Raw genomic sequence first — 27,308 nt, 5'->3', positions numbered from 1 at the left:
CATGCTGGTTGTAATGGGTGAGGTCACCGCATGTGTGGGAGGTGGGACAAAGGAGTTATCAGGGGTGTGAAGGGTGGAACTAGGGGCTCCATTGTGAACTAAAACAATGATAACTAACCTGAACAACAGTATACAAGGCATATTGACATTTGAGAGAGACATACAGCGAGGCATACAGTAATCACAGGTGTTGAATTGGGAAAGCTAGCTAAAACAGTAGGTGAGACAACAACAGCTAGTCAGCTAGCACAACAACAGCAGGTAAAATGGCGTTGACTAGGCAACGGGGCCAACAGATAAACAAACAAGCAGAATGGAGTACCGTGATTAATGGCCAGTCCAGCGTGCATCAGCTATGTAGCCAAGAGATCAGTGACACACTTGACACATGTATGGGAACCATTGGAGTCAACATGGACCGGCATCCCTTTGGAACGCTTCGAAACCTTGTAGAGTCCATGTTCCTAATCTTTTGTACACTCGATGTATACGCCAAAGAAATAGCGTTTCATTGCGAGCTTTTATTTTGAAGGGGAACAACGGAAATCAATGTTTTTTCATTATAGGCCTCTATATTTTTTCTTCCAATTCCAATAACAAATAAACATAGCACATCACAAATATATTTTCTATTTATGTTTTGATTTATTTTAGTAAATAAAACAAAAATAAGAAATAAAAATCACTACAAATGTAGGCTACTACAACCAGACTACAATTTAATTGTGGCCAGCTGTGACCACGGGATGCTGACGTGACGGTAAATCAGAGAGGAACAGGCGAATATTTGATTGAATCTTCGGTAATTCCAAAATAATCCAAAAAAGATACTGTATATAACGACGAGAGAGTCTTGTGTAGTCATCCCAAAGGCTTATTGGTTTGCTTATTGTGGACAGTATTTTGACGGGAGTAAACTCTCTCGCTTCGCCTCATCCTCCCTTTTTATATTGCACCTCTAGCCCGAGGTCCGACTGTGTCGCAAAGGGCATGCTCGTGCGGCAGGGTCGATTTCCGCGTTTATAAACCCAGGGTCGTTAAACTACTCCCTCCTTTCAAAGAGCGCGTCCTCGCGCTAGTTTGCGACTCTACGTTTTACAGGAACGCGCTCACTGGCCAAGCACACGCACTGTCGTGGATGCAAGGTCCGATCCCACTTCTGACACCAATGTAATGAAACCGGCAGGGAGCAGGTCACGAACCCTCGACCTTCTAGCCCGAGGTCCGGCGCGCTATCGACTGTGCCGCAAAAGCATGCTCGTGCGGCAGAGTCGATTTCCGCGCTTATAAACCCAGGGTCGTTACAATATTTAACCTTCATTTAACTAGGCAAGTCAGTTAAGAACAAATTATTATTTACAATGACGGCCTACCCCGGCCAAAACCGTTCTTATTATACCTCAGTGGATCCAACTCATCCAACAGCCACAGAGTTTCTAATAATGTACTGTCTTTGACTCAGCTGCTCAACCTTTTCCGGGTCAAGGTTTTCACGTACTACCAAAATAAGAGTCCATATTGAAATCCGGGTGCATCATTGGATAAAATAGCAAAAAGTGAATTATATCGAGCATTACTAATTCCTATTTCAGATAAAGGTACATCAATTAACAATTCAATATAAATCGCTTTTTACAACGTTTATAATTCTGAAGAATGACTTTTACAATTAAATATTCACATTTGAACCGGAAATGATCATTTAACCCAGAAAGGCTTATGAAATGCTTGGCTCCTAAATTTAGTTTTCTATCGGCTTTTTATAAATACATAGCGAGCTAGCTAGCTAACATTATTGACATAACTAACAAGCTGGTTAGACAAAGTTAGTGGCACTAACAACATATGAACAATGTCACGCTTTAAAAGAGGTGCCAAAGTGGATTCTAGAGCAGGATTTAGAACAGAAAAAGAGGAACCGGGTGCTGTCCCTTATGGATTGTTGAAAACCGCCAGAAAAAGCGGGCAGCTCAATTTGTCTGGGCGAGGGCTGACTGAAGGTAACTGTCAGGGAAGAAAGACTCTGCCTATTTATCATGATGACACATCATGAGATGGGTATGGTGTTGATTGGGTGGTTGATTGATTGATGACCACTTGAACGAATGCATGTAACGTTATGCTAATGCTAACCATTTTACCACTATTCTGCACTTAGTCCCACAAAGTGTCTGGAGGCTGAACTTAGACACACCTGAGGAGGCCAAACAGAACTTGTCCTTTGGGGCAGATGATCGCTGGTGGGACCAGACAGATCTGACCAAGCTGCTTCTCTCTTCAAACAAGCTGGAAGCTCTGTCAGAGGATGTCAAGCTGTTGCCAGCCCTTACTGTTTTGGATGTGGGTATTGGTTTTTTCGGAGGTGTTTTGTGTTGCCTCAAAAGAAGTGATCGACTAGGCCCTTTCAAAGCTTGAATGGAAGGTCTATGCTCCCAAGATTTATGGGAGAAACTACTTTGACAAGTTTGATGTTTACGATGACCCTCTGACATTCTGTCTTGTCTTTCCACTTTCCCAAGGTCCATGATAATCAGCTTACCTCATTACCCACATCTATTGGAGAGTTGCAACATCTTCAGAAACTCAGTCTGAGGTATGTGAGGATTTTGTCAACTAAAGTTACTCAACAAATGAGAAATGCACACCAGGAATCACTTCCATTATAAAGAAAGAGGTCTCTCCTCTATATACTGACGTTCTGCTAAAATGCTGTCCGTTAACTGGGTGGGTATAATTTGTGGAACATTCCAACAGGAATCTGTTCCAAAAACTTCGTAAAGTACAAGGTTGCTAACAAACAATGCATGCAAAGTTACTTGATCAATTCATCTAGCGAACTAGCTGCCGAATAGGCATCAACTCACCACGTAGCTTATTCTTAATGTTTGTCCATAGGTTACCAGAGTGAGGACAGACATTTTTCAGAATAAACATGGTGAGTTAAAAACGTAATTAAATAGCCCACTCCCTACCCGGTATCTTATTCTGCCGCTATACATTTTATTTGTCACATGCGCCGAGTACAACAGGTGTAGACCTTACAGTGAAATGCTTACTTACAAGCCCTTAACCAACAGTGCAGTTTTACGAAAATATCCCCCCCCCCTCCCAAAATGTGTATTTATTTTTTATTAAGAGATAAGAATAGCAAATAATTAAAGAGCAGCAGTAAATAACAATAGCGAGGCTATATACATGGGATACCGGTATGGAGTCAATGTGCGGGGGCACCGGTGTCGAGGTGATATGTACATGTAGGTAGAGTTATTAAAGTGACTATGCATAGATAGTAACTGAGAGTAGCAGCATAGAAGGGGGGCAATGCAAATAGTCTGGGTAGCCATTTGATTAGCTGTTCAGGAGTCTTATGGCTTGGGGGTAGAAGCTGTTTAGAAACCTCTTGGACCTAGACTTGGCACTCCGGTACCGCTTGCTGTGCGGTAGCAGAGAGAACAGTCTACGACTAGGGTGGCTGGAGTCTTTGACAGTTTTTAGTGCCTTCCTCTGACACCACCTGGTATAGAGGTCCTGGAAGGCAGGAAGCATAGCCCCGGTGATGTACTGGACCCTTTGTAGTGCCTTGCGTTTGGAGGCCGAGCAGTTGCCATACCAGGCAGTGATGCAACCCGTCAGGATGCTCTCGATGGTGCAGCTGTAAAACCTTTTGAGGATCTGAGGATCCATGCCAAATATTTTCAGTCTCCTGAAGGGGGATAGGTTTTGTCGTGCCCTCTTCACGACTGTCTAGGTGTGCTTAGACTATGTTCGTTTGTTGGTGATGTGGATGGAAAGGAACTTGAAGCTCTCAACCTGCTCCACTACAGCCGCATTGATGAGAATGGTGTCGTGCTCAGTCCTCCTTTTCCTGTAGTCCACATTCATCTCCTTTGACTTGCTCACATTTAGAGAGAGTTTGTTGTCCTTGCACCACACGGTCAGGTCTCTGATCTCCTCCCTACCACTGTTGTCATCAGCAAACTTAATGATGGTGTTGGAGTTGTGCCTGGCCGTGCAGTCATGAGTGAACAGGGAGTACAGGAGGGGACTGAGCACGCACCCCTGAGGGGGCCCCTGTGTTGAGGATCAGCGTGGCGGATGTGTTGTTACCTACCCTTACCACCTGGGGACGTCCCATCAGGAAGTCCAGGATCCAGTTTCAGAGGGAGGGGTTTAGTGCTGGAGTCCTTAGCTTAGTGATGAGCTTTGAGGGCAATTTTTTTTTTATGTGTTATTTGTTGGCAACCTTGTTATTTACAATGTTTTTGGAATAGATTCCTGTTGGAATGTTCCACAAATTATACCCACCCCCATTACCTCTCTGTTGCAGTCACAATAAACTGAAAGAGTTTCCGGAGGAGATATGGAGTCTGAAGAACCTCACCTGTCTCCAGCTGCAGCAGAATCTACTGGAGCACCTGCCAGAGGGAGTGGGATTGCTCACTAACCTGGATGATTTCGTAAGTTCAGAACTGGCAATGAAACACTACTAAAATGTGTCAGTGTAACAAAGTGATTATCTTAGATTAACTCTTTGGATGATCTCGCTGACTTGTTTTTGTATTGTTGGTGGAAGGATCTTTCCAACAACCAGCTAACTGCTGTCCCTGACAGTCTGGGCAACTTGAACCATCTGGTGAAGCTGAACCTCTCCCACAACAAGCTGAAGAGCCTCCCCTCAGGAATCAGTGTCATGAAAAGTAAGACGGAAATGGCAGCATATGTTTTGGTTTGTGTGTTGTTTAGTTTTTGTATGTACTGCCTACCTGTTAGAAATGGATGCATCCACTGTTATATTCTTGACATGAACATGGCTGTGAACGCCTCCACAGATTTGAGACTGCTGGACTGCACACACAATCAGCTTGAGAGCATACCTCCTGTCTTGTCTCAAATGGCGTCTTTAGAGCAGCTCTATCTGAGACACAACAAACTGCGCTTTCTTCCTGAACTGCCCTCCTCAAGGCTCAAGGTAAGGACACTGATGATCAGGTTTCCTTTGAGAAGGAAAGTTTGAGTCTCAATGAGATCACCTGTATGAATTAATTGTAAACAAGTGCCCTATGCAAACTCTGACAGCTTTCTATCACATGTCTGATAGGAGCTGCATGTTGGTAATAACCAGATTGAGGTGCTGGAGGCAGAGCACCTGAAACACCTGAGCACTCTGAGTGTATTGGAGCTGAGGGACAACAAGGTGAAGACTCTCCCTGAGGAAATCAAACTACTCCAAGGCCTGGAGCGCCTAGACCTAGTCAACAATGACATCAGCAGGTAGGTTTGCCTGATCAGATCTCCCCTGGTCTCTCCTCCGTGGTTACTGTACTTGGTCCACCTCACAGGTCGTGTGCTGTTATTCTTAACTCATTTGTTTATTATTTAGTTGATTTAGCCTCTTTCATCAGTGCATATAACAGATTTATACACAGCACAAATATAAACCAATTAAATAAGAACAAAGCTCACAAGTCAAAACACCCCAAAATGTCCTGTGTAGTGTTTAGCTGCCTGGATATCTTATGGCTGTGCTACTGCATTTCTCCCTTGTATGCGTGAGCCAGTCTGCCAGCTGCCCTTGCCCTCCTGCCCAAGCTGAAGATCCTGACTCTAGAGGGCAACCCTCTGAGAGGCATCCGCAGAGACCTCTTGACTGTGAGTTAGTTAGGACGACATCCCATTACCTTCTGAAGCTACTACAGTTTCACCACTACAGTAGAACCTCAATTAACCTCACTGTAGAAATGCAATGTAGCCAATTTTATTTAAATTTTTGACCTTTTATTTGTTTTATTTAAGTAGGCAAGTCAGTTCTGTGATAGGATATTACTTTTGTGTCCTTCACAGAAAGGAACCAATGAATTGCTGAAGTACTTGAGGGGTCGAATAAAAGGTACAATGATGTTTGTCTTTTTCTGTCTATGCAGAAGGTTCTCGTATTCAGTGAATAGACCCTTTTATTTACTTTGCAAGGTTTTGTGGAAAGGCCGCTGTTGATTTACCAGACTGTCTCATATCATTGGACTGACCTTTTCATTTTTCATTTGGATCTGTAGAGGATTCAGATGGCAAAGGAGATGAGCCTGACACTGCCATGACTCTGCCCAGTCAGGCGAAGATCAACGTGCACACCATTAAAACACGGAAAACATTGGACTACAGGTGTGCGTCAACTATTATTTTTGTGCCGTGTTTGAAGCTCAGTTAAGACATTCTGGGAAAGTTAAAAACTCAAACGTTCTACCACAAAATGATATTGCATTGCCACAGCATGAGGGTAGTTGTGATGTAGTGAAGTGTTGTCAGTAAACTGTTGCTTTGTGTGTGACCCTGGTTCCAGTGAGAAGCAGATGGCATGTGTTCCTGATGATGTGTTTGATGCTGTGGGAAGTGAGCCTGTTGCCAGTGTCAACTTCAGCAAGAACCAGCTGGCTGCAGTACCTCCCAGGTACCTTGCTTGTAATCAGTGACTTCACACCACAGTCTGGGCCTATGGAGGAAAAACCCTCCGTGTGAGAAGAATCACACCACTCCTAAAAGTCACCACAAAGCCATTGATAGAGAATGTACAGTAGGACTGTTGTGGTGATAATGTTGGATGAGTTTGAATGAGTCTCTGCTTGGTCCTCAGGGTTGTGGAGTTGAAGGACTCTGTTTCTGACATCAACCTGGGGTTTAACAAGCTGACCAGCCTCCCCTTGGAGTTTTGCATGCTGCAGCAGCTGGCACACATAGACCTCAGGTACATAAACTGACAATCAGCCTCCACAGCACATCTGTCAGCTCTACAGCTCAAATACCAGAAGGCCTTGTCTTTCCAAATAAAAGTAGCTTTTGTGTTGCGGAGGTCAGTGAAACGAGAGGCTCAACCTTTTTTAGACTCCGAGGTGTTTCTGGTGGGAGCATTGTTTTAACCCGGTCTAAAATTGGTACATTTGCTTAAGATGGTACATCGGTGCATGTGAGACATTTGTAATATGCAGTTTATTTTGGCTTTTCCCTCAGAAACAATCTTTTGACATCTCTACCAATGGAAATTGAGGCCCTAATGAAACTGCGGAGCATCACACTGTCATTCAACAGGTAAGCACTCTGGTCTTAAAGGAATGTAGTCATCGTGCTGTACACAGATGATTAGTAAAAACGGATTCAAATTCATGTCATATTTTGACAGGTTTAAGTTGTTCCCAGAGGTGCTGTACCGGGTTCCTAGCCTGGAGACCATTCTTATCAGTAATAACCAAGTGGGAGCCATTAACCCACTGCAGCTCAAAGCTCTGGACAAGCTGTCCACTCTGGACCTGCAGAACAATGACATCATGCAGGTGCCACCTGAACTGGGCAACTGTACGAGCCTGAGGTAGGGACCGGGATGTAACACTGTGTTTAGGGGACGATATATGATGTGACGAAGATATAACTGCACAGGATTTCAAAAAGCGTGGTCATATCTGGTTTTATTTAGATAGGGGTGAAAGCTGCAGGAACTGTGCTATTTGTGTCAGGTATGGTGTTGAATAGCAATCAGAAAAGGTATATGCTCTAGGGCATCCAACTCAGTAATCCATATAGTTGTGATTTTGCTCTGAGCTGTTGTTGTATAGAGGGAAGTATGTGTTTGTATATCAATATTTGAAGCTGGCTTGAAGCTGCTCTCACTAATTCTCTCGTCTTTCCTTTAGAGCCCTCATGCTGGATGGAAATCCTTTCCGCAACCCCAGAGCAGCCATTGTATCCAGAGGAACTGACGCTGTCCTGGAGTACCTACGAAGCAGGATCCCTACATAGTCAACTGCATTAAAGCCAAATGAGATACAACACACACAACTACAGCACACCAAATGAGAAAGTACCATTTTATGATTAATCAGTGTTTTGTTTTTGGCTTGAAACTAACTGCCATTATTCTGTGAAAGTGTTCATGACATTCGAGCCTGATGATTTGAAGTGTACTTTCTCTTGTTTGGTCTAAGATATAAAGTTTGAATGATTACTACTGGGAGACTGCTGTAACAATGTTTACAAGATCTTCTACCAATGGCAATATTTGAATTGCATTCCAAGCTGAAAAGCCTGTCTTAGTGTGGGTTCTTTTTCTCAATATATTGAAAAACAATAGCAATTCCACTAAGCTTATTCTTTAGGAAAGTTTTGCATTCAATGTTTAACATAATGTATGGCAATTGCAAGATAATCTGACACTTCTACTGATTTGGCCTTGGCCTGTTTGATACTCTGATCCAAACGACACATTTTAAAATGTTATATCATTCTCAAGAATTCATTTGTAATGACATTGAGATATGTTGTTACACTATCTAATAGCCTGAAAAAAAAACATCTGTTCTTCAGTCGCTTTTTATGTGAGACAGAAGAACTTGCATGCACTCTCATTGTATTCATGAAAACTGAGTAAGACAATTGAACCATGTCTGTTTCAATGACTCCAACAACAATAATGATTGAATTCCAACCACATTAAATGTGTACAAGGCAGATGTGTTTGGTGCTTTGATCCTTTGTTATAGTCTTTAATAAATACACAGTATGATACTGTTTAGAAAAATAATATTTGTATGTGGCAAAACACCACCTAGTCATGGAAAGTCAAGTGTGATAGATGGCAGTAAGATACCAGACTTACCATGAAATATAACATTTTAGTAATTTAGCAGATGCTGTTATCAAGAGTGACAAATTAACTTCCTAATTTAGGGGAAGAAAATACTGGTTTTGATGGGATTGTATAAAGACCACAGAGGACCATGAAAAATAACAAGTGACATTTTTATTATTTGTACAATATACTTTTATACATTATTCAAAACACTTCTTAAATACTGAAAAATTGTACTTCCAAAGCCGAAAATGGCTCTGTATTTGCTGCACAGCATTTTTCGTTCCATTTTATAATCTTTTAATAAAAATGTATCTTAAATATGTACAGATAGCATCTGCGAAATGCAATCTAAACACACAATATATACTTTACCAATTACATTTCTTTGTGTTAATACAGAAATAAAACTGGAAGGATTAAACTTGCATGTGCAAATAAATAGTATAATAAATTATCACTAAATTTGTCCAACTAAACAGAATAATTCTCTTTCAATAGTTAAAATTACTTTTTGCACAAAAAATGAAGCAGCATTCAAGTCCAGTGAGTCTTCATACTGCAGAAGCTTGGAGTACATTCACAATCTATGAATAAATTATCTCAATGTGTTTTCATTCACAATTATTTACATCAATACTGCAATTTGACTGAATATTACCATATATTCACTTTTATATTTAATTGTATTTTAAACACATACAAAAATGACTATTTTTATATTCATATACATATATATAATATTTGTATAACACAAATTCACAATTACTGTAGAAATACATTTGATAGTAGAGCTTTTCTTCAAGTTGTAAGATCTTCATCCATACTCTTTCAGTGTCCTTATAAAATCTCGCAAATTGAGCAAAGCTATATATTTGAGCAAAGGTATATCAATATATTCCGAATAATTACCTGAAAACATTTAGTAAAAATAATTATATTATCAAACTTTCTGGAACAATATCTTGAATATTTGAACTCATAATTGACTGGATACCGAAGTACCACTTACCAGCTTAGCTTGGCACAAATTCAACCAGGGTCCTTCCATAGAGTTATAGGTGCTTAGTTTTTCTCAAGAATGTCACATTTGATGCTACATTTGACAAAAATGCTATGAAAAATTGTCAGGGCTCATAAGGAATATGTTTTTGATTGGGATAAAATGGCACCAATTTTGACAATATAATAATCTCATTGGTTTGCAAAAAGAGAGAAAACTCTTTATAAGAGAGACCCTAAAATCTATTTCAAAACGCAGAATGTATCCCAAAAACATATTCAAAGACCATGCTGTAACATCAGAGCTTAAAATGAACATCCATCCAGAAATGTAACAGGGTGGAATGCTTATTCTGGGCAGTGGCATTGTTGGAAAAAGAACATAGTTCTCGCATTAATACTTCTCCAATGATGCGTACTCATAATTAACTGAGCTTGAAATGTTCTAAAAAGTCATTGGTGTTCCACAGAGTGGTGCTGAAAAGCTAAGCAATATTACTCACACCACTTCAAATCAGTGTGAACAAAACCACTCAAAGGTTTTTTTATAGAAACACAGACAAACAGATGAGAAACGATGTTACAATTGTGCTTAAGTGCACAAACAATGGATTTTTCTGTATATGAATGTGGGGGTATGTATACATTACATACTCCTTGGCACAATTATGGGAAACCACATAATATAGCCAGCAGATGGCCCTCTAGGGTAGTCTTGTCATGTTGGGATAGAATATTGCTTCTACTTCAATTTTGCTCATGTGTGTAAACATATACATTATTGAACATTGAGCACCTACAAACATTCTAGTTCACAGAATGCAGTGACTGGTTGGGTACAGAGAGCAACATAGTTTTAAAACGATTAAATAAACCGGTGGGAAAAGCTATAATAACAAATAAAAAAGCAGTTTATAAGTTGGCCCTGTATTAAGGTTGGAGACAAGTGCGATTTCCTTCTTCTGTAACAAAAAAGAATCATATTTTCAGTACCATTCACCTCTCTACTGTTCATGTCTTTATTGTAAATGAAAATATTTACACAAGGCATATACAAAGTTGAGGCAGTGTTTATGGTGAATGTAATTCCTAAAGAGCTAGTGTGTTTTCATGCTCTGAGAGTAAAATGAGAAGCTACAATGAAAAAGGTACAAAATAAAAGGCAATATAAATAAGCAAAAAACTTCTAAATAAAAACAAAGATCAAATAAAAATAAATAACATGAAATTACTCCAACCTACAGCCTTGGGCTGAATGAGAAAAACATCAACTCAACTCAGAATATACATTTCCTGTTTACACAAAATTCATAGATAGGTTATAAGATATGTATCCTATAGTACATTTGGCACTAGTATTTGCCATTGGTCCAGCAATTGGCAAATGTCTCTGTTCATAGATAAAAATCGGTTGTACACATTTCCACAAACCGTTTGGGCAAGAAGCAATGGTGTTATAAAAAATATTTAAATTGTGCTCTCCCTCAAGATTACCAAGTCCACAGGTTTCTGGAAATTCTTCAGAAGAGAGACAGCAGTTTCATGTTCCATGTGTAAAAAACTATGTCCATTGCCCTGCAATGCAAAAATGAAGCAGAAGGTGAACAGAGTGAAGGGGGTGAGGAGGGGCAGGGCGGGGCAGCACGGAGAGGACTGGAAACAGTCCTAGCTCAGGAGATAGAAACACAACACTGTCAAGGAAAAGAGGAGAGGAAGAGCAGAGAGATGCACACAGGAAGAGAAGGAGGTCATGCTGTAAAGGAGAGAAGGAGGAGAGAAGCTGGTCTTTAGAGGTCTGTCCTTCAGCTAACACTTGTATCTGTGGAGAGAGTAGAGAAGTGCCTGCTTCTGCAGGCTACGGGTGGGCGAGGAGCAAGGGGCGAGGGGAAAGGGGCGAGGGCTTCTACTAGCACACATTTAAAGCGACACAGATATAACAGACATGCCAATAACTGTAGAGACTATTGCAATCCCATTAAGTTGTATTGGCGCAGAGAGCCTGGCTTGTTCATGTAGGCTTCACTGACATGGGTTTGGATTTATGACTGACAAATATAGCCTGAACAGTAGCTTCACATGGACCAGGGATCTGACAATCTACTGTGCCCTCTCTGCACTATGGTAAACACTTACTTTGACAGCTTCATCCCTATGTACTGTATGTGTGATGGTGATTACCCTTTTAGAGTAACAGCCCTCTACCTAAGCTAAATACACCACCACATCATAGTGTGCAATTAGTTTCTTATCACAGTGGGTAGAAGAACTCTGATGCTCATCCTAAAATGTTTACTCCTAAAGTATTTTTTGAGAAGAGATTGGAGTATCTGATATTACTGAAATAGAGGAATAGACCAGATTCAATCTTTGCTGCAAAGTTGGAAAGATGGAGAGGACAGTTGAGAAAAAATAGCAGAAAATGCTCCAGGGGTTTCAAGGTTATCACAAAAGTTGAGATCATTACATTGCTGGTCGATACTATACATAAAACATCACATTAGGAATCCTATATATCAGCAAAGTTACTTGTATGTTATCCACTTACATTTTTCAGTCTGTTTCTATGGGCCTTTATTAGGATACATACAGTATAAGCACTATTAGTGGAAGACCTGACTGAGGGACAAGTAAAGCATGTTGGATGTTTGACAGAGGTCAAAACAGAGGACCATGCTCACTTGGTAGACACATGTACGTCCAGCACAAAATGCCACATGCAAAGCCTCTACTGGCAATGTGGCGGAAGGAGGATGCGCTCTCACAGACTCAGAGGACAATGATGATCGATGCAGTGATGAACAACATGGTTACCTTCAGTATTTTGTCCCCAGGCAGAAGCAGGTTGGAGGCCGGTCCATCAGGCTGTACCCTAGTAACAAAGATACCCTATAAGTCAAAAGTGATATGAGGTTAGGAACCACATGGTGAAGATGGTTTAGAATCTTTGCCTTTCAAACTGGGTGTTTGGCGCTTTTTTTGTGTTTCCTCGAACTCAAGTTCTGTGCATGATTTTGATGATGTCATTGTCAACGTTAACTTTATAGGTTTAGCTGGACTGTAAAAAGCAGACAACTATCGTAAGGATCAGTCACAAGATGGAAGTGTTCTCTGAGTGTGCTCTGTTTGTTAAACTCAAGAACTACATGTACTTACATGGCATTTACATGGCATGTAACTTTAATCTAACTTAAAGTTAGATTAAAGTTGGCATCTAACTTTATGGCATCTAACTTTAATGAAAAGATATCAACAGTACTAAAATAGATACGATAAAAATATATATATATTTGTCCAGCTATTTACAAAGTTATGGACACTGTGGGGGAGGTTTTTTACATTTCATGTTTCCAAAATATGTCTAATCAAGGCAGAGATTATAAATATACCAATCTTTGCATGCGTTTAAACCATATGAAGATGATCATAATACCATATGAAGATGCTTATTCAACACAGTTACACAGTTAATCCTCACTTGAAGCCCGAATAACGTTACTAACATCTAATGACTCATGTATTACATCAGGGACTCCTTGAGGCATCACAGGAAAGCAGGCCCTCAGAAGATTCCCTCTGTAATCAGCATGCACCACCTTTCAGTGGGGTGCTAAGATGGGGGATGATATGCATACAAAATATACAACACATTCAATGGCTATAACAAGGTGTACAAAATTGAATTTGAATTCTATTTCCATGGCTTACAATACTTTCCACCCTGCAAATATAATGTCAAGGAGAAGAAACTAGGGACTGGATTCGCGGAAGATCCACGTTATGCTCAATTGATATTTAAAGGCAATGTTCCCGCCACTACATTCACGGTAAACGCTGCATGTCATCTAAATCGGAAATTACCTTTACATTTTTACGTGGATCTTCCACGATACTTCTGCGATAAGGATTTAATCCAGCCCTAGGCTTTGATGTTTCAAAACGACAAGAGAAAAACAGCAACAACATTTGAACTGATTTAGAAATTGTTTAAATGCAAAGCTATGGACATTTTTCTCACTGCATCCTTTCTTTGCGGTTACCATGGTAACAAGACAGTATTGAACTATTGGGCATTTGCCAACCTTACGTCTACATTACGATTCATTGCCACAAAACATGTGGAGTCTTTTCTTGATTCTTGCTCATTATTGGCATATAATAAAAAGGTTCAAAGTTAACCAAGTAAACTGCAGCACTGTAGTAGCACCTGTTACCATGGAAACTCTGAAGCGAGACATACAGTGCTGTGCAGTGGTTATTCAAACAGCTTAAGGAACAGCCTATAGCAGAGAAAAATGGAACATGTTCCTATGGCACAGGCTGCACAGTATCAGACCCCCACAGAGAACATTTAGCTGCTTTAATCTCACCATGTCAGAAGGCTTGAAGGGGTTCCCTTGGCCACTGATTCCTCCTGAGATGCTGAACCCTAAGCCTGGATTCTTCTCTATCCGCACACAGAACTGCCAAACGACACAAAAACTTCATATTGCCAAAAATATAAATTTGATATTGTATTACGATACAATTACGTGGTGCAAATCTCTCCTCTCTATATACCGGTAGCCAGAATATAGGCCTCTCAGAGATCTGTTGTCGACCAGATTGAGAGAGGGAAAGGAAAAGAGAGAGGAGAGTGAAAGGATGCCTAAGAGGAAGAGGGTGAGAGAGAAGTACAAAGAGACAAACACAGATGGAGGGACAAACACAGAGACAAACAAAGAGATGGAAGTGGAGCGAGGGAGTGATGGCCAACCTGCTCCTGGAAGCCGTCCATGCTTTTCTGGCCTTTGGTCTGGATGAGACAGCGTGCGCTCTGGGGCCGGGGACTGGTGGTGGTGGCCATGGGCAGAGGAGACTGGTACTGTTGAATGGAGATCTTGTTGATGGCGCCCTCGTACTGCTGGTCCCGCACCGAGCGGTGTGGGGGTGTGGCCGACGCGGATGTCACTATCATTGTCTGTGATTGGTGGGGGTGGTGGCCGCCTGCCTGTGGGTAATTCAACCCGTTAGGCAAAGAGTCAGGAAGCTGCAAAGATGCAAACGTCACGTCTTACAAAATGGCGGATAACAGACAGATGAGGTGCAGCATGCTTCAGCCCCTATCTCTGTTGGTTTGGTTTTCTTCAAGCCTGAATGACCATATAGAGGCTTTCCTGCAAACTCTATTATCCTACATGATACTCTTAGAAAAAAAGTGCTATATAGAACCTAAAAGGGTTCTTCGGCTGTCCCCATAGCAGAACCCATTTTGGTTCCATGCAGAACCCTTTCCAAGGTAGTTCTACCTGAAACCAAAAAGGGTTCTAACTGGAACCAAAAAGGGTTCTCCTATGGGGACAGCCGAAGAACCCTTCTGGAACCCTTTTATCTAAGAGTGTACAAGTAATAAAACAGGATACACAACCCACAGTTCTCTCTGTGCATTAATATTTCATAGGAAGTCCCTGGTCTACCTTTCTCATTATTGTTGCACAGACACTGATGGCTAGATTGTGACCACAATTAAATGACAGCCAAACTAACTGAAAAACAGAGGTTGCCAGGGAGACCGAGCAAGAATGGAGCGCTGCTGGAATGATTCATGGTGCTTAGCAATTACTCCTGACATTTAACAACATTGACATAGCAATCACAGCTAAATAAAGGAGCCCATCTTAAAAGAACAGGTGGAGTAACCTTAAGAAGTACAACAGAGACAAGACAAGGGACCCTTTATGAAGCATTATGTGGTTATACTGTATGTCCTTGTAATGTCACCTTTGTTTAAAACAATGCATGTATGGGGGGTGTATTACGGTTTGACGTTAAATGTACTGGTATGTCATAAATAAATACATGAATGAGCTACAAGCTCAATGTTCAGTCAGCAAGCTGGGTGATAATGAGCACTATATCATCAGCATAGTTTAGGCTCAAATTAACAGTGACATTACACCACATATCTAACACTCCAAACAGGCCTCTCTCTCTGGGTCCTTTGTCAGTGTAAAGCACAAACCTTTTTCATAATGTTTTCTGGGGGCACGTCTCTCCTGCCCAGTGAGTAGGGGGCCCACTGAGTGGTGGGAGAGACCACCTCCTGGCCGTTGTCTAATATATTGCTCTGTTGAGAAGGGGTCTGGAGAGAGAATAGGGTAAAGGAACAGGGTATCATTACGGCTATGGGGTTAACCTGCATTTTCTGCCAAAAGGACTACAGTTTTACCAGAGATAAAGATGAATTGATTTACAGTGTTAATTATAAGGTTATAATCATTGATAATAATATTACTATTGACGGAGTACTGCAGCTAGTAAACCAGTGGGTGTCCTTGGATCAATCATGACTTTAACTTCTTTATAATAGTAAGCGCAAAGTCCTATGCGTATGAATATATTAGTTGGGTTATTTGCCTCCTGTCATTTTTCCACACACAATACTTTTTTGTTAAGAATAGATGGTAACAGGTGTAGAGATATTCTGAATGATGGTTTTGCTGTCAAAATGATATATTATCTTGGCACTAAAATACCTTATACGAGAAAGATACAATCTTCGGGTTTTATTACAATGTGCTTGTCTATGTCCTGAAAAGCATGGGGTCTATTCACTAGGCTCCATTGGATTGAGGCTACTGAGTGACACAGTAATACTTGCACAGAGGACGGCTGTAACCCGTAGAGCAGAGCAGACACCGTAGCTGACACACATATATTGCAGACATGCAACACACCGCAGACATTTTAAGATTTCAGACAACAGATAAAAGACAGCACTTGGCTTGAAGTTGAAATGGGAGGGATTGCCATGTCCGTCATTTTAAGGCTTGTTTCACCATTTGGCTGAGAAATGGTATAATACTCGGCTTCACTATGGATTCTATACTGATACTGTGATACATGAGGCTTAGCCCATCACGTCATGGTGTATCTGTAGGCTAGTTTCTGTTTGATGTTGAAATATGGACTATAATAAAAAATATATATATACGGCCATAGCATTTCAATATTTAAGGCAAGTGATAACAAATATTCACATTCTCCATTGGCAATTGTAGGTATTGGTAATATTGTGCTTCTTATGATAAATGTTATTTTTAAGCTTTTATCCTTACAAAACAGGACAAATGCAGTACACACTATCACATGAACGTTAAAGGGTTCAACTGCACTGAGACTGTTTCTGTGTTTTCTGGATCATACTCACATTGGGTAGAGGTAGCCACTGTGTTGTTTGGTTTTCATGCTTATTCGTGTTATTGTAAAAGTTTATTGTCATGCTTCTGCCGGCATGCGGTGCAGCATAGCCTCCAGAGTACAGCATGCCGAAGTTTACTGTGTTGTGCTTAAGGACAGCGCTCTGATTGGAGGGAAACAACCGCGTGACATGAGTAAATGGGTGAGCCACTGGGTAAACGGGATTGCACCAAGACACATTGCGTAGCTGCAACAGATAAAGTGAGCTTGACAAACAGAACAACAACAGTACAGAGTTACTACAGTACCAGAACAAACACATTAAAAACACACTCATGGATACAGTACGATTACGTATACCATACAAGCAACAGTATGTACTTTTCTTTAAGAGATGTATAGCACTGAAGTACTTGCCTATATTATCAAGGGCCAATTTCCCAGACCCAGATTAAGCCTAGTCCTGGAGAGCTTTTTAGTTTAGAACTAGACTTAATCTAGTTAGGGAAACCCATCCAAATTGTTGTAGTACAGACAGATATACTTGTCTTGTTAAAGTATGATATCATACTAACAGTAATAGTAGAATGAAAATAAAAGAGAAACAAGAGGAGAAAGGAGGTAAGAGGGGAAAACTTACCAAGTTTGTGCTTCTTATCACAATCGACATAAGTGATTAACATACATATAGAGAAACATCAAGTGGGTCTGGTGCCACAACTGGCGCACATTGCTAAGCAGTGGATTGAACACGTTCATTAATACTGACAGTCATGCAGTCATGTGGTGTGTCAACAGAAGCGCCCATATAGATGTTACGTGAGCGAGTAATAAACTGTGTTTAAGAAGTTGTCAGACTTACCCGGTCTAATCGTTTGGCCTCTATATGTCTAAGCAGCTGTTGCCTCCAGTCTACTGGCATCTTAGAGGACATATCATCAGGCTTATGCTGCAGCTGCATGGTGCGCATTTTCATCTCATCAAGGCTCTTTATATTCTCAGTGCACGTGCTCAGATTATAATCTGGAGGCATCTTCTCCAACAGTGCAGCCATTGTGGGTCTGGCAGACACAGGCCTGGCCTGGGACGCCCCAAACGTCTCTGTGCTGTAACTCCTGGCCGACAGGGGGCGTCGCTGCGTCAGGCTCTTTGTAGGGTAGCCCATGATAGGCTTCTTGGGCTCCTGGTAGGAGGAGTAGTCTTCCTCGTACCTGCCATTCCTCTTGTTGTACTGTTGGTCCTGCTGGGCCATACTGGAACTGTTCTGTTGCTCCAGAATGCCTTTGAAGTGCTGCCGGCCGTAGTGGTCCGACATCTGCTGCATCTCCTGGGCCTCCTGAACCCTGCGGAACAGAGCCAGCTCTGTGGAGCTGACCAGGGAGTCAGCCCGCCTCAGGAACCCAGGCCGGGAGCGCTGACTAGGGATGGGGAAGGGTTGCTGCTGCTGGGGCGGCTGGTTCTCCTCGTTGACTGAGGGCTGAGAGTAGGAGAACATCTGGTCCATAGGAGGGTAACCCCGGTAGCCCCTGGGGCTCACCAGCTCTTTGGGCAGGGTCTTCCCTGGCTGGTTGACATACTCAGGGGTGTTGGGGAAGGGCGGAGGGGCCCTCCTCTCCTGCTGCTGATTCCTCATATCCATAGCCACCTGAGGGTTGAAGCTCTGGTCGAAGTGGTAGACCTTCTTGGGGATGGCAGGCTTCTGCTGCTGGCTATTTGTGCCGTAGGCGTCATCATCGTCCAGCATGGGGGCAGACTGGCTGCGGGACATGCTCTGTTCCATGGGGGCCGGCATGTCTGGACGGTCAACACTCCCATGGTTCTCTATGCTGGAGCTGTAGCTGTCCACAGGGATGCTGTACACCTTGTAGGAGCCCATGTCGATTTCATCAATGCTCTGGGACTTCTTGAACTTAGCCTTCACCTCCTTCATCATGGGAGAGAGGCGCTCAGAGCTCTTGCTCATCACCATGGCCCCAGAGCTTGGTCTAGTGGGTTTGGATTGGACATGTTGGTACATGCTGGATATGTTGGCCTGCTGGTTGCTGCGCCCCTGACCCGAGTTCCTGGAGTCTAGGTAACCCCATGTCCCTGTGGAGGGGAACGTCCCCGGCAGCTCCCCATGATGCATCTCCTGCTCAAAGTCCTTGCGGTCAGGGTTTGGGCTGTTGCCTGGGGAGCTCAGTTTTGAGGGGAAAGCTGTGCGGTCCTCGAAGGGGCTGGGCGTTCGTGTCCAGTTCTGCCATGGGTTGGGAGGGGGAGGCTGAGGCACTTCATTTTCTGGCGTGGTGCGGACATTATGGAATTGGTGAGAGGGATGTGGATGTTGGTGAGGGACATCCTGCAGCTCCAGGGGGACGCCCACGATGCGCTCCTGCCTCATGAGGGGCCGGCGGCCCCCGTGGGAGGTGGAGGAGCTGCGGGACTTGGAGCCCAGCATGGGGTTACCACTGCTGCTACCACTGGGGGTCTCTAGAGGAGCCTCCTCAGACACGAAGCCTGTGTTGTCGTAGTGGGAGGTATCGTTCCACTGGTCAAAGGTGTCACTGAGAGGGCGTCGCTCACCGCGCTGCTGCAGTGTGCTGGAGGGAGGGGTCTCTCTGGGGTCTCTCTGACTCAGTAGCGGCTTGGTTTCGATGGGTTTGGGGAACTGCTGGACCAGCCTGCAGAAAGAGCGTAAGCACAGGTATGACAGCGTATCATTTCATTAAGATGTACAGCACCAATCAAAAGTTTGGACACACATACTCACTCAACGGTTTTTCTTTATTTGTACTATTTTCTACATTGTAGAATAATAGTGAAGACATCAGAACTATGAAATAACATACAGTATATCATACAGTAACCCAAAAAAGTGTTAAATCAAAATACATTTTATATTTGAGATTCTTCAAAGTAACCACCCTTTGCCTTGATGACAGCGTTGCATACTCTTGGCATTCTCTCAACCAACTTCATGAGGAATGCTTTTCCAACAGTCTTGAAGGAGTTCCCACACATGCTGAGCACTTGTTGGCTGCTTTTCCTTCACTCTGCGGTTCAACTCATCCAAAACCATCTCAATTGGGTTGAGGTCAGGTGATGCAGCACTCCATCACTCTCCTTCTGTCACGTTGGCATAAATGGTCGGAAGACAGGCGCAGGAATACGTAATCGTTTTTTTTATTATACCCCAAATGACGGCGTGCCGTGTAAAGGCACGGGGACGAAGCCCAAACAAACACTGTACAAAACACAGAGTTGAAACCCAAATAAAATAGCGAGGAATACCTCGAATAAATAACACAAGCGCACAATGATTAACACACGGGACCCGTGATCATCTACGCAATCCACAATGGCACGAAAGCCAAAACACACAGCACAGGTACTCACACAAACCAATGGACATTGTAACAATAATCAATAGGACAATGGTAAACCAAGGACACACTTATACTATTACAAATCACTGGGAATAGGGGCCAGGTGTGCGTAATGAAAGTTCCGGAGGGATCCGTGACAGTATCCCCCCTGACGCGCTGCACAAGCAGCGCAATGCCACCGGCCTCGAGGACGATCACAGGAACGCAGTGCGGGTCGATCAGAACCCAATGCAGCTGCCGAAGTTGCATCGTCGTCGGACGGGCTAGTTGCAACTGCCGAAGTTGCATCGTCGTCGGACGGGCTAGTTGCAACTGCCAAAGTTGCATCGTCGTCGGACGGGCTAGTTGCAACTGCCAAAGTTGCATTGTCGTCGGACGGGCTAGTTGCAACTGCCGAAGTTGCATCGTCGTCGGACGGGCTAGTTGCAGCTGCCGAAGTTGCATCGACGTCGGACGGGCTAGTTGCAACTGCCCGAAGTTGCGGCGGTTGTCGGACGGACCATTCGCAGTGGCGTCTGACGGACCGGTTGTGGCGGTGTCGGACGGCCCAGTTGCAGCTGCTGAAGTTGCGGCGGCACCGGATGGACCAGTCACAGCGTCGTCGGACGGGCCATTCCCGCTGTCTCCCGTAATGGTCGATTATTCTGTCACGTTGGCATAAATGGTTGAGAGACAGGCGCAGGAAGGTGTAATAGTTTTTTTATTATAACCCAAATTACGGTGTGCCGTTTAAAGGCACAGGGACGAAGCCCAAACAAACACTATACAACATAGGGTTGAAACCCGAACTAAAGAGCGAGGAGTACCTCGAATAAATACCACAAGCGCACAATGATATTACGAGACCCGTAATCATCTGCACAATCCACAATGGCACGAAAGACAAAACACACAGCACAGGTACTCACACGCACCAACGGACATTGTAATAATAATCGACAGGACAATGGTAAACCAAGGACACACTCAAGCAATTACTAATCACTGGGAATAGGGGCCAGGTGTGCACAATGAAAGTTCCGGAGGGATCCGTGACACCTTCTTGGTCAAATAGCCCTTACAAAACCTGGAGGTGTGTTTTTGGTCATTGTCCTGTTGAAAAACAAATTATAGTCCCACTACGCGCAAACCAGATGGGATGGCGTATTGCTTCAGAATGCTGTGGTAGCCATGCTGGTTAAGTGTGCCTTGAATTCTAAATAAATCACTGACAGTGTCGTGAGCAAAGCACCCCCACACCATCACACCTCCTCCTCCATGCTTCACGGTGGGAACCACACATGCAGAGATAATCCGATTCACTTACTCTGTGTCTCACAAAGACACGGCGGTTGAAACAAAATTATTAAATTTAGACTCATCAGACCAAGACAGATTTCCACCAAATTGCTTGTGTTTCTTGGCCCAAGCAAGCCTCTTCTTATTGATGTCCTTTAGTAGTGGTTTCTTTGCAGCAATCGACCATGAAGGCCTGATTCACACAGTCTCCTCTGAACAATTGATGTTGAGATATGTCTGTTACTTGAACTCTGGGCTGCAATCTGAGGTGCAGTTAACTCTAATGAACTTATCCTCTGCAGCAGAGGTAACTCTGGGTCTTCCTTTCCTGTGGTGGTCCTCATGAGAGCCAGTTTCATCATAGCACTTGATGGTTTTTTGCGAATGCACTTGAAAAAACATTCGGAATTAAAGTAATGACTGCCATTTCTCTTTTCTTATTTGAGCTGTTCTTGCCATAATATGGACTTGGTATTTTACCAAATAGGGCTATCTTCTCTGTGTGTGAGAGTGAGTGAGTGAGTGATAGAGAGAGAGAGAGAGAGAGAGAGAGAGAGAGGTGTGTTGTGCGGCGCTCTGTCAGTCTTATGGAGATGTATTTTAATGAAAGATTTAAAAGAGCCTTGTTGCGCCACTCTCTCCCCTCACACAGCCTCTTGACAGCTGGAGTTCCAACCCTTGTTCACCCAGGTGCTCTACACAACATCCCTGTCTCAAGAAACAGACGGCTGGAATCGATGCCTGCTAAATGACATATTTACACAGTACTGGATGTGACCCAGCTAGCAAGCACTTATCATACCACAGGTGGCTGAGGCAGCACACCATGGTAGGCAAACTGACATCAGACCATTGTCGGCAAACAGACGATATAGGGCTATGCTGAGCCTCTGATTTTGCCGATGGAAGACCGATCATGGGTCACCGTAAGCTTGCTATCAGGCGTGTGTCTGTAGCTGGCCACTGGTTCTGTGTGAGGACTGTGGGTTGAAAGCCAGTGAGCCACTGCCCACCTGTTGGTCCAGTGTTGTTGAGGCACTCCTCCATCCTTCCCAGCAGCCTGCAGGGCGGCCACGTTGCCCGGGGGGTTAGAGGAGCCAGAAGAACCCTGGGATGGAGAGTAGTCCGAGTAGGTGGCTGACGAGCCACTGTTGTTCAGGCAATGCATCTTATCCGGATCTGATTCATCTGTAGACTCTGACAGGGAAGGGCGAGAGAAAAGCATTGACATGTCTCTGCTGTCATCTACCTGAAAATTTCATTTGAATGGGGGCTTAAGGAGTTATCTTATTTTCAAAAGGTCACTGCTCATGTTTCCACTTGAAATGTGGGTTAAAGCTGGGTCTCCAGGGGAGCAAAAGCTATAGGAGAGAATTGGATGCTGTTCTCCTCAATCCAACAGGGAGTCGTTATGTAATGGATTGCAATAAACATGGGCGATTCCACGTCAAATATTTTTGGTATCTCAGATAGTTCTGGCAATTCTCACATATACATCCTTCCTCCCAAGGAAGTAACTAACATGCTTTTTACATTTGTATCAAAAAACGTTTTTTTGTATAATGAGTAATATTGCCATTTTATGCTCATCTTGGTGTCATTATACTCCTTATAGTGGTCTCTCTAATATGTAGTATGTCTTTATTCTGAAATACACCTTTTGATGTGTATTTATTCAATGTGATAAAAAGTAATATTAGTATTTCTAAACTACCCTTTTTGATTAAGATTATTTTTGACATATTGTTTGTAAACATCTCTAATTTACAGAGTGTGCTCTCTGGTACTTTTAATGATATGACCCATTTTAGATACAGAAATTGACGTTATAGGTCAGTAACCAATCACAGCCCTCCTTTAGGATTGCACATTCAGCAAGTCACCAGAAGAGGGAGTTTGCATTTAATCTATTTTCACATTCACGGTGTTGGTGGCGCTCATAAAATGTATCATACCTTCAGAATTAGCAGAGTCCACTCTAGAAATGTGATGTACTTGTAGAGTATATCGTCCCGAACAATCGGTCTTAAAATGAACACAATCTAAAAGGGTCATTTTGAGGAATAAATCTTTTTAATGTTGAATAAATGAATGTGAATATTTGTATTTCAGAATAAAGACATACTACATATTAAAGAGACCACTATAAGGAGTATAATGACACCAAGATGTTGTATCATATATATCATTCCCGCTCCCGCTGAACCATATATCTGTATCATATATGGTTCACATATCATATGGTCTTACAGGAGGCATGTATAGGTCTATAAAGGGCATAAAATGGCCAATTCCATCATGATTTTCAAAAAAATCGTTTGTGGTACAAATGTAAAAAGCATTTTAAACATCCTTCCTCCCAATTAATTTTCTATGTGAGAATTGCCAGAACAATCTGAGATACCAAAAATATTATTCCCGCTCCCGCTGGCGTGGAGTGGCCCTTATGCTTTATACCGTACCTAATTAGAATACAAAACTCCCCAAGGACATTATATAATAATTGTGCATTGCAGGACTATGCTTTGTAATCTCACAGGAGGAAACAACCATGCAATTAGAAATAACAATAGCAAAAACAGGGATTTTCACTGTAGAGTTGAGAAAGCTTGAGGCTTTTTCATGTCAGAATAGGATAAGAGCGGAGAGTGAGTGTATTTACTGATAGGGGTCAGCCTCCCGCCGATTGAGATATTAGCTCAAATGGCCTGCAGCAACTAGTCAATCCGCTTACTCTCTGGTTTATCAGTTTGAAAGTATGGCCCAAGATATACAGTACCAGTCAAAAGTTTGGACAAAGTAAAAAGAAATAAAAACCCTTGAATGAGTAGGTCCAAACGTTCGACTGGTAATGTATATGGTGGGGTCACCATTGATAAAGATGAGCAATAATGACTAAAAAATCAATTTAAAACATTGGGAAATTATATTATTTTATACTAGTATAATTGTTCAGGGAAAGAGATTTTGTTTAACAAGTAATCATTGTTTATCTCAAAAAGGTAGGGATAAAAATGATTGACACCCCTGAAGATTCTTATGAAGTAGTACAAAGTTCAGTATTTGTACCCATTTTCCTAGCATGCAATGACGACATCAAGCTTGTGTCTCTACAAACTTGTTTGATGCCTTCACAGTTTGTTTGGGTTGTGTTTCAGATAATTTTGTGCCCAATAAAAATGAACGGTAAATCATGTGTAAATATAATATATTTCTAAACACTACATTAATGTGGATGCTACCATTATTATGGACAATCCTGAATGAATCGTGAATAACAATGACTGAGAAAGTTACGGAGGGTCAAAGATCATACCCCCAACACATGCTAACCTTTCACCATTACCATAACAGGGGAGGTTAGCATGTCTTGGGGGCGTGATCTTTGACCTCTAACATTACTCATTTTTGTTTTCTGAAATGAGTTTAGAGGAACAGAGAGCAGTGATGATATAACCTTAATGATAATGGTTGTGTTTGTAGTGAAGTAGAATACCAAGGATGGGAGTTTACGACCTACCTTTCTTGTCTTTCCCCAGTAATACAACCTTTGGTTTGTACATGGCCGGTTCCACCAGGGTGGGCCTCATATCAGAGATACGGATATCATTCGGAGAGCCGCTCATAGAATCCTGAGAAAAGTTTACACAATTCTTATTTCTGAACAAAAGACCAAAAGACAAAAATCGAGACACAGCTTGGTTAACAGCTTCAACGACTGAACTCCACAAGCTCTTCCTGAGGCAGGAACTAACAAAAGGACACAAATATAGTACATAACTGAGCATTATTGTACTGCTTATACTCATAGTGTCATCAGTAACTGATATATGTTCTCTATATCTTAGTGATGTGTAACACACTGGAGCATGTCCTATCTGTGACGTCCTTCTCTCTTAGAGCTTAGAGGCCCAGCTGCTTGCTACAGGAGAGCCTACTTCCCACACCTGATGTCCCACATCTGCAGCTCTGCTCACTGCACCCCCACAGGGCAGGCTGAGGCAGCCGAGCGGAGAGAGACCACCAGGCCTGCTTGCCAGGCGACTCCAGGAACCACATCCCAGGAACACTCACTACACAGCACTGTCTCACTGGCATATCTGTATCTCCCGCCATCTTCTTTTTCTCTTGTGTAAAAAAGAGATCACAATATATCCGATACTTCTATATGTTTCAAAACATATAATCGGATATCTATAAATCCATACCCATGATGGGGCTACTATGAGGGTTCAGCATGTTCAGTGTTACATGACACTCAACGACAGCTGCAACCTCTTTCTGCTTTGGGTAAAAATGCCACCTTAAATCACTCCCAAGATTGTGTCCATAATTTACCAGCACCTTCTCTGTGGCTGGGAGTAATTGGTATGCCAGGCTGGATGCTTTTTGCCACGTCTCAGAGGAATGCTTGATTAACTCAAAACAAACAGCTGCGTGGTGTGGTGATGCCAATAAGTGCTGGAGTTAGCCTTGGCACTGCCAGTCTACAGCCCGTTTGCACACTACTGTGTATACTATATATGCCATGATGCAGACTTTGCATAAAAATGTTCCTCTTCATAAGTACTGTACATTATATACATTACATATCTACAGTTTCACTGTTCCTTAGAGAGAGTGGCTGTTATCGGCTTTCATCTTCATATTTCATGATACTCCGACTTTGTTTCTCCAGACGTTTCATAGTCTTTGTCAGCGTGCAAGAGGCAGTGTGAAGTCACACCAGCCGAGCCGTGGTTGAGCAGACTGTCTAATGTCTGATCTCACAGCCACTTACTATGAGGCAGAAACAGGAAGAAGCTGTAACGGCTGATGATGTATTCTCTGGCTGTGGCAGCTTGGGAACCACGCGATGTAAAGAAATCTAAGCAAAACAAACAAACACACATACACAAACAAATAAAAGATGGAGAGGAAGTTTTCATGGTTGTACAACAAAAAAAATTGTGTGAGGTAAAGAAGCATGGTTTATGGCATCAGCCCCCCCCCCACCCCTTCATCCCCCCCACCCATCCATCCCCCACATCCCTCCACCCCTCCAGCCACCCCTACATCCCCCAATCCCTCCAGCCCCCCACCCAGTGACCCAGTTCCCATTGCGGCACCGCGGCACCCAAGGGTCTCTTTCTCCCTGGGGTTTTATGGGAGGAGACAGCATGAGGCAATCCAAAGCAGTTATGGACACAAAGTACACAGGACATTGCAGCTCTGTCAACACACTTTACAGAGAGGTAGAGATATAGCAGAGTGCCAAGCACAGGAGAACCTTCCAGATTTAGGGTTAGGAAAATAAGTGGTTGCTAGCTGACTCCTTGGAAGTTCGAACCTACTTCCACTGGAAATCTATTTTCATATTACAGGTTAAAATAAAATCTAATCTACATCTCATCTCAAATATATGCAATGTTTAAAGGACTCACAACCAGCATGAGTGCATTTACAACCCTGATGTAAATGGCCCAAACTCTGGGCTCCTATAGAGCTTATAAAGAAATGACAGTAAGCAGATACAAGATACATATTATATGACCTGCTTCATTCATCTCCAGATGCTGACCACTTGACTCTGGGAACAGGCGCTTATTCAGATCTAGCCTCTTGGAGTCCTCTGAATGCAATTGACATTTAACACTGACCTTTGCTCTGTTTGTTCAACAGCCTCTGCTGTTCGTTGTGCAGTATTTCAAGCCTTATTAAAAGGCTACAAATTCTGCACCAGGTTGCCCCCCTGGGGACTTGCAAATGCACTAATACTTGACATTTGAGCTATGGCCGAGTTAACCTCCATTTCAGCCACAATATGATATTATGCCAAGATGATGCACCTTTTTGCACACAGCATCAAAAAAAATCTGAAAACAGCACCTCAGCAG

At 42.7% G+C, this 27,308-nt stretch overlaps 2 protein-coding genes across 13 annotated transcripts in view; one reads left to right on the top strand and one right to left on the bottom strand.

The window, feature by feature from the left end:
- The first annotated feature begins 1,702 nt into the window (after positions 1-1,702).
- On the top strand, positions 1,703-8,492 carry lrrc40 (leucine rich repeat containing 40). Its single transcript, XM_020499092.2, has 15 exons — positions 1,703-2,000; positions 2,159-2,340; positions 2,520-2,593; positions 4,328-4,457; positions 4,574-4,697; positions 4,830-4,969; positions 5,099-5,271; positions 5,559-5,649; positions 5,842-5,887; positions 6,051-6,156; positions 6,335-6,442; positions 6,626-6,736; positions 7,000-7,077; positions 7,169-7,354; positions 7,677-8,492. Exons 1-15 carry the CDS (start codon positions 1,853-1,855, stop codon positions 7,780-7,782), a joined length of 1,803 nt encoding a protein of 600 aa, XP_020354681.1. The 5' UTR covers positions 1,703-1,852; the 3' UTR covers positions 7,783-8,492.
- Positions 8,493-8,767: 275 nt separating this feature from the next.
- LOC109902980 (leucine-rich repeat-containing protein 7) overlaps positions 8,768-27,308 on the bottom strand; it is a 219,693-nt gene continuing 201,152 nt past the window's right edge. For 3 of the 12 annotated variants that reach the window (XM_031786022.1, XM_031786020.1, XM_031786019.1), the window contains 10 exons: positions 26,213-26,299; positions 24,953-25,064; positions 22,446-22,629; positions 17,652-19,449; positions 16,800-16,952; positions 15,612-15,731; positions 14,367-14,639; positions 13,981-14,073; positions 12,425-12,499; positions 8,768-11,188 (listed from right to left, as the gene is read on the bottom strand). In XM_031786022.1, the coding sequence (XP_031641882.1) occupies positions 11,081-11,188; positions 12,425-12,499; positions 13,981-14,073; positions 14,367-14,639; positions 15,612-15,731; positions 16,800-16,952; positions 17,652-19,449; positions 22,446-22,629; positions 24,953-25,064; positions 26,213-26,299 (3,003 nt within the window). In that variant the 3' untranslated portion in view covers positions 8,768-11,080. Of the gene's footprint in view, positions 11,189-12,424; positions 12,500-13,980; positions 14,074-14,366; positions 14,640-15,611; positions 16,953-17,651; positions 19,450-22,445; positions 22,630-24,952; positions 25,065-26,212; positions 26,300-27,308 lie in introns of those variants that run through there. The other 9 variants (XM_031786023.1, XM_031786026.1, XM_031786027.1 and 6 more) reach the window with 9 other exon arrangements.

Source organism: Oncorhynchus kisutch, linkage group LG13 (genome assembly GCF_002021735.2).
Source record: "Oncorhynchus kisutch isolate 150728-3 linkage group LG13, Okis_V2, whole genome shotgun sequence".
Lineage (NCBI taxonomy): Eukaryota > Metazoa > Chordata > Actinopteri > Salmoniformes > Salmonidae > Oncorhynchus > Oncorhynchus kisutch.
This window is presented reverse-complemented; position numbering and strand designations above follow the sequence as displayed.